We start from the raw sequence: 15879 nt of genomic DNA, 5'->3' as shown, positions 1-15879 counted from the left end.
TTCACCTGTCACAGCAATGCCTGTCAAAACATAACACCCGAGAAGTCCTGAAAACTCCTCACTATGTATAAATTGATTATGGTGTTGGGCAGATGCAAAGGGAATGTGAAATGCTTGAAATCCCGTGCTGTTAACCCAGAAACACCGACAGGGCTTGGTGCCAGGTCTTGAACCAGCTGACAGGCAATAATAAGCAACAACCTAGCTCCACTGACACCTTTCAAGGATGATGATCTAATGAACTACAGGGATGTAGTTCAAGGATAAGGACATCTTCCTAGCAGAACAAGATGAAAAGGAGTAGCATGGAAATCACTGCAAAACCAAATCCCAGTGATATAGTGGGAACAGCTGGCTAAAGAAGCAGGTGTCACTGAAATATTTTGGGGTCTTCAAACACTGGTCTTCCAGTTGAAAGCTTAGTTGCCACAAAACTATGCATAGCACTAATTTCCAAAAATTCATCTAAGGTGGTGTGTTTGTGGGCTTTTAGAAGCATTATCCCCCGACTGCAAGGATGCAATGATCCTGGTGGTTATCTGTGAGTGAGGAGAGATTTCATGCATGTGTTGTTTTCCCCATGGCAGAACACCATCACAGAAGAAAAAGTTCAGAGGATGAAGGAGCAATTCATGTCTGCCTACGATGTCACCACAGATGGACGTTTGCAAATCCAAGAGGTATCTCTCCCCAGCGCCAGATTTCTTTTACAGAAGGAGGGAGAATTAGGACCTAGAGGAGACTTGGGTGATATGTGCAAATCCAAGAGGTATCTCTCCCCAGCGCCAGAGGAGACTTGGGTGATATGGGAGATAGACCCTGGGTGGGGAGGAAGTGAGTCATGGAGCACTGCATTAGCCAGATCTCTTGGTTTGGGGTTTATTTCCAAGGCAACAACATGCCCAGCTTATATTTCCCATACTGGGTCAGCACCCACCCAAGTTTTTTCATATCTTTACTTTCATGGTATGAGTTTGTTTGTTGTTTTTTTTACTTTAATGCTGTTTTTTTTCCAGCTTGCAAATATGATCTTGCCGGATGATGAGAACTTTCTGCTGCTTTTCCGACGGGAAACTCCCTTGGACAACAGCGTGGAATTCATGCGGGTCCGTATCTCCTCCACATTGTCTCTTCCCTGTGCACACCAACAGCTTCTTCAATATGTACACTTCCACCCTCCATAGAACATAGCATGAGAAATATGAGGTTATTGTGGAAGCAAAACACGTTCTGACCAGTTCAGGTAGAGAAGGTTATACCATTTTACTCTGGCGCATTATCATGGCAAAGTGTGGGGTGGAAATCTCCATAAGCTGGGACAACTGAGGAACACAAACCCATAAGGTTTCCTTAACTGTGCCCAATCTCCTTTCACTCTCTGCCCCTAAGTATCCCAGCACAGAATTTCAATTTTTCCAAGACTGCTTGCAGTGAATTTTATTTCACACCCAAACTGGGGACTTCTGCAGACCAATGGCCAGTTGTGTACGACCTTGACTTTTACTCAGAGCAATAAGAGAAGCTGCATGTACAAATTAGGTAAGAAATGTGGAGCGGTTTCTTAATCTTTTCTTCCTTTTATAGACAGTGTGTCTGCATTAAATATGTGGCAGCAGCATGTCACATGTACAGCATCCAAATGCGAGTAAAAGCTATTGTGTGGAAAGTTTATTTTACTTTGTCTACAATTAATTAAATATTGGATAATGCAACAGCTTGCTCATTATGGAAGCCCTGATTTGAATCTTTATGATCTATCACCCGAGCAGATGATTAACTGCAATATTTATGTGGTCGTGTCAATCTATCTCCATTCAGATCTGGCGCAGTTACGATGCTGATAGCAGTGGATTTATTTCAGCTGGCGAGCTCAAAGTAAGTTATTCTCACCAGTCTGTTTGGGCTTGATCTACAGCTCTCTGATGTCAATGGGAGACTTTCCATTGGCTTTAAGACTTTGTTGCCTTTTTATGTGGTTGACAAATGGCATTTCTAAGTTGTTCACAGCAACTTTAAGGACTGGGGACCCTCCAACCTTCTGGCAGAACTGAACGGCCCTGCCAGCAGGAACAGGATCATAGAATCATTTAGGTGGAAAAGAGCTTTCAGATGATCGAGTCCAATCAGCTTGGCTTTGCACATGTGCCTCTCCCAGCTAAAACAAAGCCAAAGCTGTTGTGTTTTATTAATGGGATTTCTTCATAACCTCTTCCCAAGCCTGCAGATTTTCTGAGCACCGACTTCTTTTTAAAGCTCAGGCTATTGAGGCAGAAGCCTGTTCAGAAACCAGCCAGGAACAGAAGTCTCTCCCTGGGCTGCAGACCCTGCGCTGCCCTCTCGGCATGTGGCTCCAGCCCAAGCCCCACCAGAGACATGAGCAGATGCTTAAGTGTTCTGCTGAATGGCAATATTTTGATTTGAGATCAGTTAGCAAATATTGCAGGATTTATGTTATCTTTTGCTTATTCTGTGGGTTAATTATGACTTATTCCAGTATGCCTGCTCTGGGAAAATTTGGTTATTTTCTAATTTGTTTGAAAAAATATGTTTCAACTAAGAATATGTGGACTTTATGTGAAATGAAAGACACTAGTACTAAACAGGAATGTGAAATTACATTCATGTAGCCCTGGTGAGTTTTGATCAAATCTCTTACTGTTATGTCCTGAATTTAAAGAGTAATCTTTGTCTCTTTCCTTACTACAGGATTTCCTGCGAGATCTCTTTTTGCAGCATAACAAGACAGTTGCTGAAGTAAAGCTGGAAGAATATACTGATACCATGGTAAGAAAAGATAGTGTTAATATTGTTTAGACTATAGTGCTGCCTGAAAATCTCCTTCAGGGTCAATGTCTCTAGGGCCATAAATGCCCTCTTAAAAGGTATATTTTCTCCAAGAGATCCTGGTGGGAAGTCAGCATATGATGCTGCTGTTTCTTTGCACTGCACTGGATATCAACTGTGAACAGCATTTCGTATATTTCTGCTCTGAGTTGAACTGTTTATTACGAGAAAATAGCTCAACTTTATGCCAAAGCAAACTGAGCCTTAAATCCATTTTAAAAGAGTAATTGAGGTGCATCCTTCGTTAGGGTATGTTCAGCCTCAGCCAGATCTCCAGCTCCTTCCCTCCTTCCCTCCTAACAAATCCTTTTGCTCCCAAGACACACAGGTATCCGATTCTTCTGCTCTTCAAAGCCCAGCAAGCCTTGCTGAATCCCTGCTGCTTCCCTGAAAGACTGGGAGGTTGAAAGCTTCAGCTCTTCCCCTTCCTTATCACAATATAGCTGTTATCCTGCAATCAGCCACATAATATTTGTGTAAGTTTAGCATCAGTCACCTGGATTTCAGAGCAACTTATTATATCTAACCATCTAAAAACAAGAAAAGAAGAAAAACCCTAATTTTGATGCCATTCTCAAGGGTATCATTCGAGTTCCTCCAGCAGAGGTCTACCATTGCAATTTTCTAAATGATTTTCAGACGGGACTGCCTTGGTTCTTGTTGCAAAATCTGTGTTTGCACCTAAAGAACAGCTTGGTATGTGAGCAAACAAGGAGCTGCCCATATATTTTGCAAGACCATGTTATGTATGCATGGTGCATCTCTGCCTAGAAACATGACCCATTAGAGCAAAGTGAAAAACTGTACCATTACAGAAGAGTGTAGATTTCTTTTTCATATTTATAGGACAGTGAAGGGAGAGGAATGCAAGCTGCAGAAATTTTTTCCAGCTGGCAGAGCTTGAAAACAATAAAACCCCATAAACTACAGCTAGAACAAAAACCTTCCTGGTAGTGCTTGCATGTAGCAAAGAGCTTTTATGCTGCTCCATTAAGGTTTCCGTCCCCTGTGGCTGATCTCTGATGAGGTGCTGGGGAATAGGCGATCTGAAGCTTGTAGACACTGGGTGGTTCATTTCCTCCAACTTCTCTCCCATTCCAATAATTTCCCAAGAAAGATCTGTGATTTCTGCTTCCCCAATGCAGCTAGATATCAGTGCAGCCCAGGGCTGACAGCCAGGAGGTCTGCTTTCTATTCCCATGTTTTTTTCTAGATTGATTTTTTTATCTTTGGAGAGGCTCTACGCTACAGGATAAGATTTGATCTGGGAAAAGGGATGCTTTGTATACCTGGGGAAATCTACCCTGGTAAATGCAAATCTGGCTGGTGAGGACAAAAGTTTGCAAAGCCATAATGCCAAAAGAATCAGGGATGTTAAGGGTTATTAGAAAATGAGGACATGGCAGATGACTTTTTTTTTTTCCTCACGATTCTGTGCTATAAACTGAAGACCAAGGATGTTTACAGACACACCTGATCCCAAGAGCTAAGGCAGGGTGTGAAATTACAACATGCGCAATCTTACCCCGTGATACCCTGTAGTAAAATAGAGGATATGAATTCTGTACGTCATGGCAAAGTATCCACATGCACAGCATCTCTATAGTAGCTTCATGGAGTTATTGCGTGGGAACTTATTTGAAGCAGGAGGGTGAATTACAAGGAGGGAAGAAAGATTCAGTCTCACCTTTGCAGTGCTGGATTAAAATGGGAGAAGTGACTCGAGGAGCCAAAAGCAAAGGTATGATGTCAAGGCCCAGGGCAGTGAGAGCTCTTTGCTTTCCCTCTCTGCTTTCCACGTGGAGCGGGGAGCTGCCGAAGTGCAGAGTCCCGATGGGACTCTGCCACCACCACCACTCTCTGGGAAAACAGGGGGACAGTGGCCCTTACATTACAGCCCTGAGGCTTTCACAGGTTTTCTGTTGTATCATTAGCAACCAGCAGCACCAATCCCTTTACTGCAGCGTGGAAATTTGTGCATTTCTCTCCCCTGTTACTTTGCTCCCACCCTTTTCTCCGTTTAGAGTGCAAGGTCTTTGGGACAAGGGCCTGTTTCTGCTGCACACAGCTACAGGGTCTCTCAGGGTGGCCCATCTCTCCACTCAGGGCTTTCAAGTGCCACTGTAATAACATTCAGTTGGAATAAGCTGCGTCCCAAGGAACTGTAAACCCATCTGTCTCCATAGGACTTTACTCTGTACACTCTTCTCTGTACATCCACAGCCGGCTGCACATACCTAAAGCAGCTACTGATATACTGAGTGGATCCTAGAGCCTTCTGGAGAGACGGATAAAGTGGTAAAGATAGAAACTATCCTTTTAAAGAAGCTAGCTCAGGCATGAGAAAAAAGGCAGTTTATGATTCTGTGCTGGGTATTTGCAGCTTTAGCTTGTGAGGGGGGTGTGCAGATACCATACCAACCATGCTAAACACTTGCCACTTACGCTGCTATGAATGACCTTACAGCACATTTAAAATAAAATCTGGGAAGAGGGAGAATGTATTTCTTTTGGAAGAGATTGGTTGTCTCCAGAAGGGAACATCACTTTATCAGGTTGCTTAGAAGCCATTTCTTAAGAGGCTATTCTGTTTTCTTGTGACCTTGACATCCTCTCTTCAGAGAACACTGACATAGATCAGGGATTTGATGAACAAGTGATGAACCCATGGAAAGAAAACAGATAGTGAATGCGTTGGCATTGCACAAGCCACATGGGTCTGCTAAATCAAATCTTAAAGAGCACTAAAGCCACTGGGGAAAGTCACAAAAGAACATTTGAATTCTCAAGACTCTTCATGAGGGAATTAAAGCAGCAACCCTGTGCTGAGGAAGCCCCTTTGCAGGCAGAGTTCTTGTTAGTGTTCATGCCTATGCATATGTATTTTGTATTAATAGTCACTAAGTGTGTTTTAATATTTATTTACATGCACCCACTTGCACAGAAGATATGTAGTCATGTGCAGTTCTGAACCCTTTGAAAACAGTCTGTGGGTTTGTCGTCTTCCCGTGGGCACAGATCAAGAGCTGTTGGTGCTCAGAGGCAGAGGCAAAGCTCTGTATTGCTCTGAGCCTCTCTGGGACAGGAGAAGATGCCCAGGGGTCCTGCAATGTGTGCTGTGGGAGACAGGGTGGGAATAGCTGAAAATGGAGGTTTTTAAGAGCATGGTGAGAATATTCTGCCTTCCTGAAGTAATGCAAGCTGGAGAAATGAAAGCTTGCCCCCTTACTGCTTCATGAAGAGGAGGAGGCTGGGGGGTATGACAGCAGTACTAACAACCTTCCCCAGTCCCTCCCCACCTCCCCTCAGTCCCCAGAGTCAAGCTGTTGTTCACCAGGCTTCTGGGGCCTGGGCAAGTTTCAGCCCATGAACACCCAGCTCACGCAGGCATTTGACAGCGTTTTGCCGTGAGTGACAGCTTCCATACCCGTGCGCGCACATGACTGTGTACTTAAGCAAAATACTGTAAATGAATATGAAGCAGATTTAAGACATAGTTTCAGATGAAATGAAGTATTCATCCTTTTTTCTTCTCACAGGCTTTTCCATCTTGACATATGTTATTACATAGTGGTGTTAGTTAGTGGCGCCCCTGCTTATCGCAGGCGGGTTGGACTTGATGACCTCTAGGGGTCCCTTCCAACCCAAAACACTCTATGATTCTATGATTACCTTGTTCATAGAAACACTGACAGGTCATAGCTTCCCAGATAGCACGCTACTTCTAGTTTGTAATCCCAATGCCTGCAAGCCACATGCAGGGAAAGCTCATTGCTGAGGTAAACTTCAGCAAATTAAGGTATATATTCTGCTGAAACTGTCACCCATGCAACACTGATGTTCACTTTTTGTATTGCCTTATGTTGATAATGTCAGACTGAGCATAAAAATGTCTTTTAGTTTGAGCATTATTATATTTTAACAAAATGTAAAGGATAAGCCCCCCCAAGGCATACCATCTCTGCCCACCACAAGCTAAAATTCCAGAAAGGCAATAATGTAAGTGCAGGGACTAATAATTCAGTAATCGTTGGTCATGAGCTACAGCATTTCGAAGTTAGTAGATGGAGATGGCTGAGGATGAAATCTTAGCCCCAGAGAAGTCAAGACAGAAATCGTCCCAGCTGTAATGATGCCAGGGTTTTGCTGTGCTTTTCTGCAAAGGTTCTCCTGGGGGCTGAGCCACGTACCCCGAGCACGCGAGCCTGCAGCTGACTAGCTGAGGGCTCCTCATCTTCCCAGTGCAAAGGGGAACAGGTTGACTTCTCCCTGAAGATGGTTTTTGTCCATGAGCATGCATTCTGGACTACCTTTATTCTACACTGGGGGGATTTCTGATGCTTTTGTGGCTCCCCCCTGTCGCCTCTGCAAGGACCATACTAGAGGCTCAGCGTAGTCACTTCTTTGGCTGTGAAAGCCTGTCTGTCTCTCTGTGCTCAGTGCCAGTGCCAGCGTACTTATGTAGGGAAATGAAAGTCAAAACACAGAAAATCCAGGTGATTTAGCCCCTTAGCACCTCACTGGCCAAGGTAGCTTATTTGTGTTAATGAAGTCTCTTATGAACAGCAAAGAAATGGTGTCATGATGGAAAGACAAATCTTTGTTGGACAGAGAAAAGCCTAAACAGAGTTTTTTATGTTTGTTAACACACTAAGCAAACTTCCTAAAGCCCTAGAAATATGATAAGAGTGGAGTATAGCCTAAAAGACTGGTTGCCTAAAGGAGCAGTCTTTGTACATCCCTTCTCCTGGTAGTGGTCCATGCTGGCTTCCCTACCAGGCAGCTCTGTAAGGATTCCATGACACCCAGGAGACTGCATCTCCAGTCACACTGCAACCATCATGTCTCCGAACCCCAGCCACCACTATGAGAGCCCCGCCATCTCCAGAGAGCTTCCTCCTGGCTTTGGGTGGGTGCGGTTCCTCTCATTGCTTTGCTGTGTATGGTAAAGAGAGGACCCACGCAGCTGATGAACACAATGGGGGGAAATCTGCCTCCCATGTCCCTTCTAGACTTAATCCTGGCAGTGCTGTCACCTCCAGTTTTGTGCCACACTTACTGTAGCATAAGCCGGGGGAAGCAGAAAATCCCATTTAAGCTCAAACTTCATTTCAGAAGACCAAAACCAACAGGACGCAGGAGCCTCCAGGCTTTTGAAAACCCCAGCAGATAACACCTTGGTCTTTTGGGAACCAAAACACTCTTAGAAATCCTGCACTAAACAACTTGTCTAGATTACATGGGCAACCTGGTCGTGCAGCTCACTGAGCTTTTGTCCCGAGGGTAACTTACCGGCCACAGGGCCGTCCTGTCGCTCTGCAAAGCCCTTGTCCTTCCCCAAGGAAAGAAGCCCAAGGCAGTCCTGCAACTTGGCCATGTGTCTCCCTTTATACACCCTCAATAACTTTTGTACTCACTGTCCAATTTTAGTTACAGCTGTTGGGTATAGATGTCTCTGGTGTGTATATTTGTGAGAGCAGGAGGTCAGGCAAGAGCCGACTCTTCCCGTGCCCCACCTGAGGGATAAAACGCTTTGTTACATGCAGAGAACTAGAAACAGAGAAGGTTGAAAACCCGGCTTTAGTGACTGCACTGATCATGGAACTCTTTATTTTGGTTGTTTACTTCTCTCCTTATCTCTGTCATGGAAAATAATTCAGATTTATAATCTTATATTGCTCTTCAAAGCATGCACCTATTTGTCATATCCTGGTGTTTCAGTGGCTTTCTTTACAAAACCAGACCAGGAAAGCAGAGGTATTTCCTTTGCTGAATTCAAAGCCAATGGCAGTTTTGATTTTGCACTTAAAAAAATGAGATGTAGCAACTCTTATTTTGCAAACCCCGCTCTTACAGAACCCAGTTCTGTCTGGCTCAGAGGGCATGGACTACGTTCAAACAAACAGAACTAAGACTTCCCTGGTGCACTGCCATTAAAATGTCAGCGAATTAATTTGCGCAAACACTTTAAAACACGGGGTAGCTTGACAGTGAAATAAATGCATCATTTTATAAAGCATACTGCTGGATGCAACAAAGCTTTTAGTAAAATTGAGTGCTATTTAAACATGCCAGACCTTATCCTTAACCACATTGAGATGTTTCCTATCAGCCTGGCAGCACAAATATACCTTTCAAGAATGTAAACTGAAAATCCATCAAGTTTAACATATGAAGATGGTATGTAAAGGCAAAAGTTTGAATTAGAAACAATCTCATAACAATTCCAAATATCTACTTCTCCCATGACGTATGCTTTGTCATATGGGGCAGGTACCCTCTGCCATTCTTTGTGTACTTATGTACACAGTTAGCAGACCAGATCAATGCTTGACATTTGAAAGTTTAATTAATAAACATTTCCCCAGGCTTTTCCTGACTAACGCAGCCCAAGATTGCCATGTAGTGGGTATGTCTGAGCTCCAGTTGTCCAGATAATAGGATTAGGTCTATCTTATTAGCTGTGGTACCTGAACTAATTCAGTGAACACTATTCCATCTTCCCTACATGTTTTCCATCTTTCATGAGGAAGTCACTAGACAAGAATTGGCTCAGCCTAGCTCTTCCAGACAGGCTTTTCTTTTCTTTCTGTTGACTGGTATGGGCAAGCAAAATATTGCATATGTTTGAAAATTTTGTTTGGCATGCTTGCTGCAGAAAAAGGCAAAATAATTTGAAGCCACCAAGATTCTCTCTTGGTATTGCAAAAGCAGAGCTGAGTGAAGGAGGTCAGAGAGGGGAGCTGGTTAGCCGTAAGTAGGCATTGTCAACCACTGAAAGTTTAATGTTAAGCTCAAAGGTAGGGTGCAAATGAAGCAAATAGGTGAGAGCTGTTGCTTTTCATTAGGTGTTCCACTAAGGAAAGTATCATCTCTGCAGTTAAATGTGTTTCAATGGGGTCTGCACTACTGCTGGACTATTGTAAAGGGTTCAGCAATGGATAGACTTGAAAACCACTGGCTCAGAAAATTGGTAATGAAGGAGAAAGCCTTTCACATCTAAACCCTCATCTCTAATCTAGCCTGTTTCATTAAGGGTGCATAAAGCTCTTCAGCCTCCTGGCTATTTGTGACTTCTGAAACCGTGAAAACATGCTGCACCCACAAAGTCGAGCAGGTGCAGGGCAGGCGGGACACTCAAAGTCCCGAAACAAGAACAGCCACGCTAGGGTGCTTATTTTTATATTCTGTGGAAAAGGAGATGATAATTAAGGTGTTTCACTGAAAAAGAGACTCACGGCTTGTCTCAGACAGGCCTATCTGAAATGAAAAATGGGCACTGAGTCTGAGTCTTGGATTGGGAGCCACCAGGTCTGTCCTGGTCCCAGAAGCTGCCACCACAGTCAGCATTTATAGGTGTTTATCAGCGAGCCTGTACGGAGGTCAGGACCTCGTGGTCACGGAGCCGAACTTCTCCCAAAAGCTCTGTGTGTTTGCTTTCCTGAGGCATCACAGAGGAATTTAGAGTGACATTTTCAAAAGCACTTCAGTTACTGCAGAGCCTAGGGACTGTGGCATGGTACTTTCTCTAGCTGGCTAAATAGGGGCTGTCTCCATAAGTTTCCTTTACAGGGTATTTTTTTGAGTAATGGCGTAAGCTGGGTGCTGCAAAGCCACCTGCAGCGGGAGGGTCTGCAAAAGCGAGCCAGTAAGGGCATCTCCCTCTCTCCTCTCACAGCAAACAAAACCAGGTTAGGTGCTGATGTCCCATTCAGAGAGAGGCTTCTAAAATATTATCTGGGAAGATTTATTTCTAGAAGGAACATTAACCATTTTCTATTGGAATAACTCCCTTTATCAGTCAGGGACTAAAAGCCCAGGTTTTTCTCTCCAGTGGCAGTGAGAGGCTGTCGGAAGGATGTTTCTCTTCTCGGTGGCACCAGTGAAGCTCCCTCTCCCATCCCTGTTGTGGCCCCAGCAGAGACCAGGGAAAAGTCCCATATTGCAGTGGGATAACTGACGGGGCAGAAGGCAGGATGGAAGAAGTTGGATAAGTTGGAGAGGGACAACTTGGACTGATGAGAAGTCCTCAGGACGGCTCAGCAGCTTTGTTCAGCTCTCCGTCTCTAAGGCGAAGGAAGATTCAGAGGTCTGTCTTCTGTCATTTAGTGACTCAGTACAGAGCACGCACTCGGCAGAGGCCAGTGAAATGGGAAAGTGGCTTTCCTTGTGCCACTGAGTACCCACATGGCTCTCAGGATGTGTTTTTTCCAAAGATGTCAATATGAGCCTTCAGTAGTTCATAGGAGTTTTATACTGTGTTTCAGTGGCAGGAAAACTGAGCCCATACCAAGTGCTCTTTAAAAATCCTACCCAAACCTCAATAGCGTAGATCATGCAGAATAATTAATGGAATAAAGTCCTGTTGCAGGACCCAGTGCAATAAAGGGTTACCAGCAGCTCACCATCCTCAGTGTAGACACCTGCCCTCCAGCAAGGGGCAGGGAGGAGGCACTGCTGACAAAATGGGCATCTTCTTTCTGTAAGGGCTCCCTGTGAAACCGTGGCTCTCCAAATAATACCTCTCCTCGGGCACATGTCAGGCTCTGCCTCAGTTTCACTGCTGGGAAGTGCTCAGGATCCGCTGCTGGCTTTCCCCAGAGCTCCCACATGGTCGGGCTGTGTCACAGGGGATGATCCTCTCCCCCTGAGACTCCTGAGATGGGGACTGGTACGGGCTTTCTCCAGCGGGTGTGCAATTAATTACACCAAAGATTTGTAGTGACCTGGTTACTTATAACCATTAAATAAGCAAATAAGATTTGTGAAGGTAAGATTAAAGCATATTCCATTACTGAATATCTGACAAAGCATGGCAACCCATCTTAGTAAAATATTAATCTTCCCTCCCCCCCAATGTGGAATACTTTTTTTTTAGAACTTCGAGCCATGAGTTACTCAGATTCGCAATGTATAAAACATCTCCCCCTCTTTCCCGGTAACAGAGTCTTACCTGTGCCTCACAGAGAAACACAGTACCACATACAATAAATAAATAAATAGTGTCTGGTGGTGACTCATCAAAAAGATCATATTAAGGAAAAGAGAATATTAAGGCAAGGCTAGCTTTTGTATTCACACAGATTAACCTCTTGGCGTTGGCGACCTGAATCTCCCTCCCAGTCTTAGTGCTAGATTCTGATGGCAGGCTTTGAGCCCAGCAAAGTGCTACAGCTTTAGCGGTGTAAAACCCCAACTTGAGTGTCTATTGGAAGGTGACATTTGCACCTCAGCTGCTCGGTATCCACAGCAACAGGCAGAGATAAGGATGGAGATGGGCTAGAAATGTTTAGAAGTTCCCCTCTTTTTTTTGGCCTTTTTTTCAGGGGCCATGGCAAGGCCAGTGTTTAGTTCCTTAAGGCATTTGCTGGAGACCTGTCTTTATCCTGTGTAAGGCGGGAAGGGAGCGGTGCTGGTATTGGATTGCTTGGGTTGTTGCTGTTGGAAAGCAGAAGGGGTTTGTGATGATCTTGTGCCACCCTTGCCCTTGGTGCTAGCAGAGGATGCCATGCTGCCTGGGGTTTGGGCAAGCACTGCGAGCAAGCAGAGGTGAGGGCACAGGACAGAGCAAAATGTATATTGGCTTTTTTGTTTGTGTGTTCTCCCATTGCCTATCTGTTCTATCACTATTTTCTCAATTTTTAGATGAAAATCTTTGACAAAAACAAAGATGGACGGCTGGACCTGAATGACCTGGCAAGGTAGGCTTTAATAATATTGACTGGTTTTTTTCAGCTTGCAATGGCAGATCCAGGCAAGGTGATTCTCTCTCTCTGGGGACGTGCATTTGAATCCTACCTCCTTTCAAATTAAATCAGTTATTCTGATGGAGGTATCCCAGGTCTCTAATGCATGATCCCCATTGCAATAATGCGAGAACCTAGAGCCGGTGACACTGAGCAATGCCAGGACCTGTTTGTGCATCACCAACACACTCTGGCGTGATCTGTGGTACCTCTGCAATGCTCCTCAGGAGATGATGAAGCAGCCAGTGGCACCATTCCTCCAAAAGAAGGATCAACAGGGTCACAGGTGTGCATTTATTTCACATCATCATGTGCAGCAGGGATTGCAAAGAACTTTTGCTGCTTGTTTAAGGAATAATGGTGGGGTGGCAGTGTTAGTTTAACGGTTGGACTTGATGATCTTAAAGGTCTTTTCCAACCTAAACGATTCTATGATTCTGTAAAGGTGCCACTGCAAAGGAGCTTGCCAATGGCAGTAAGAAAGGATACGGAGAGACAAGGTGAAGACGCTTGTGAATGAAGCAGGGGACTCAGTCATGGGCCTCTGTCTCTTTTCTGTCCTTGGTACCTTAGAGGCTTTCATATGATTTTCACTACATACAGATAGAGAGTATGCTACTATCTCTAAATGTATGTGCAATGACCGGATGGGACTTTAAATGTGCAGGTACAGTCTTAAACACTGGTTTGGGGGATGAGAGGAGAGAGGTGCTGGTTTGCCACCGTTACTTTCTGCTTGGGATCACAATGAATGCCAGCACAGATACCTGCAGTGCATGTGGGAGTTCGCTTTGAACACTGAATATATGAAGAGGAACGGAGGCAGAATGGAGAATATCTAAAGGGAGTTGCCGTTGCATTTTCCTCTTAAATACAGCTCCCCTACTGCCCCCTTGCCCCGTGCCAGCCGAGGCTCCCCTCTGGGCTGAGCCCATTTCTCACCCCCCAAACCCCTCAGTGTGCAGGCACAGCTCAGCACACCTGGTGTCATGGGCTCTAAAAAACCCCAGGTTGGCAGAGCGGCTGGAGAGAGAAAAGCTTTTATCAGTACTGGGGGGCCTTGTGGGGGGGAGCAGGGGAAAGGAGGAATTTGGCCAGTCCTGGAGCTCAGGCCAGTATTACTTCGTCTTTTACAACCACCAATTCTCCCTCCAACAGAGAGCAATGAATTCCCTTCCTTTAATGCAGCACAGCAATCTGGTTAGGAGGAACGATTGTCTGGTAGCTCTCAGTTTGGAGGCTGGCCACCTCCATTTCACTGGACAACCAGAAATGCTCCAGGAGAAGCAGTGGTGCTAAGAAACACATTTGCAGTGAGCCAAAGGGTGCCTGTCATGCCCCGTCAGAGAGGGAGGGAGGCATGTGTTGGTGAAACAGCCCTCCGTAAATAACCCTGCAGGTGATTTTCTCTTTCAAAGGCCTATAATATAAAATCTCTCTGCTTTATGAACTAGAGGAGTTCGGAATAGTTTGTGTGCAGATGAGAAAGTGGAACGATCGTAATTTAAATCTCTCCATTCAGGATTCTGGCGCTCCAGGAAAATTTCCTTCTTCAATTTAAGATGGATGTAAGTAGCACTTTTTTTTGATGCATCAGTCCCATCTCCCTCAGCTAAGATAGCCTGGGCTCAAACTTGAATCTTCTTGCTTTTTTTCTTTTTCATTTGCTTGTCCTCTCTACATATAGGCTTGCAGCACAGAAGAAAGGAGGAGAGATTTTGAGAAGATCTTTGCACACTATGACGTTGTGAGTTCCAGAGGCCATTCCCGTGCGGGGGGTCCCCTTGAATGACATAGATTTGACATATTCTGCTCAGACTTCTTCCTCCCGTGGGTGCTGCGGGGGTCACTTGGGAGCTGCAGCTATGCCCCAGCCCATGGGCCAGAGGCGCCCAGGAGCCAGGCTGGGGGGTAAGGTGGGGACAGAGGGGAGCAATGCTCAGAGATCTCATGGCAAAGGACCCGTTTTGACTTTCTCCATGGCCAGCGCTGCTGCATTCGCAGCATCTCCTTGCAGGAGATGCAAGGGATGTTAGCAGAGATGGTGGCTTTAGCTCTTGCAGTCTCTGGCACTTTGGGACCTGAATCACCACCACCTTCAAAAATAAACCCCCTTCCAGCACTGAACCAAGGGTTATTTAGGGAGTCTGGCCCAGGACAGACATGACTACCTAACTGCCTGTTAGAAACCAGCAATTCAGTGCCGCTTTCTGACAGTCACACAACTCCCTCAGGGCGGTGGCCAGCAAGCCTCACAAAATGGCGGGAGATGTTTCTCCTGTTTGAGGGGAAGAGATGGTTTGGGAAAAATGAAGGGATCTTAGATACTAGATATTAGCTATTAGGAAGTGATTCTTCGTGGTGAGGATGCTGAGACACTGGAACAGGTTGCCCAGGGAAGTTGTGGACACCCTCTCCCTGGAAGTGTTCAAGGCCAAGCTGAACGAGGCTTTGAGCAACCTGATCTAGTGGAAGGTTTCCCTGCCCATGGCAAGGGGGTGGCACTAGGTGATCTTTAAGGTCCCTTCCAATCCAAACCACTCTATGGTTCTGTGACCTTTATGCTGTAAAGCTCAGGGACTGGGTGGACCTACTGACCAGTAAACACTGTTGTGTTTTCAACTTACTGGAACATTTTGATGTTTATTCCATCTTTCAGAGTAAAACGGGAGCACTTGAAGGCCCAGAAGTGGATGGGTTTGTCAAAGACATGATGGAGCTGGTCAAGGTAGCTTCCTGGCTCTTTCTATTTATTAATACCTTGTATTTCCAAGAGGAAGGTGATTGTTTTGGTAACATTATGTAAAAAGAGAGTCTACTGAGAAGGTTCAGTCAAATTTCACTTCGATGAGCAGCAGAAACGAATGCATAAACACTGTGGAGCATTTCATCATATCACAGAAATGCTGCCTGACAAATACACCTTCACTCAGCAGCTGTAGTTAAGAAAGGTCCATTCTAGCTCCTACGCTGAATTGGGCAGGTGCTACAGCATCACAAACTGGTCGACGTGGGTCAGTCATCAGAAGTTCTTTCTTCTGTTTTCGCTCTGAATATGGTCCTCACCAGCATGACCTCATGGTTCATTAGCTCATCACAGGGCTACGCTTGAAAATGACTTGAGCTCAAGAATACCATGCACAGCACACCACCGGTTTCCTACAGACAGCAGGGTCCATCAGCACAGGATTATCTTGAATTTCCAGCTGCAGTCCCAGATGTAGTTCTTGATCCACATATAGTCTGGCCTTTGGCTCCCTCTGAGCCTGAGCTGCTGCATTCCCACATG

General features: G+C 45.2%; 1 protein-coding gene across 1 annotated transcript in view; it reads left to right on the top strand.

Moving 5' to 3' along the window:
• Nucleotides 1–15318, top strand: part of SCGN (secretagogin, EF-hand calcium binding protein) — a gene marked incomplete at its 3' end in the record, with an annotated part of 29093 nt that extends 13775 nt beyond the window's left edge. The window contains 8 exon segments of the mRNA XM_035896921.1: nucleotides 588–680; nucleotides 1017–1106; nucleotides 1819–1875; nucleotides 2707–2784; nucleotides 12490–12545; nucleotides 14113–14158; nucleotides 14278–14337; nucleotides 15250–15318. Of these exon segments, the coding sequence (XP_035752814.1) occupies nucleotides 588–680; nucleotides 1017–1106; nucleotides 1819–1875; nucleotides 2707–2784; nucleotides 12490–12545; nucleotides 14113–14158; nucleotides 14278–14337; nucleotides 15250–15318 (549 nt within the window).
• Between the last annotated feature and the right edge of the window lie 561 nt (nucleotides 15319–15879).

Source organism: Egretta garzetta, unplaced genomic scaffold, assembly GCF_000687185.1.
Source record: "Egretta garzetta isolate BGI_Z169 unplaced genomic scaffold, ASM68718v1 scaffold126, whole genome shotgun sequence".
In the NCBI taxonomy this organism is placed as follows: domain Eukaryota; kingdom Metazoa; phylum Chordata; class Aves; order Pelecaniformes; family Ardeidae; genus Egretta; species Egretta garzetta.
The sequence above is the reverse complement of the archived record's forward strand: the minus strand, read 5'-3'. Positions and strand labels throughout refer to the sequence as shown.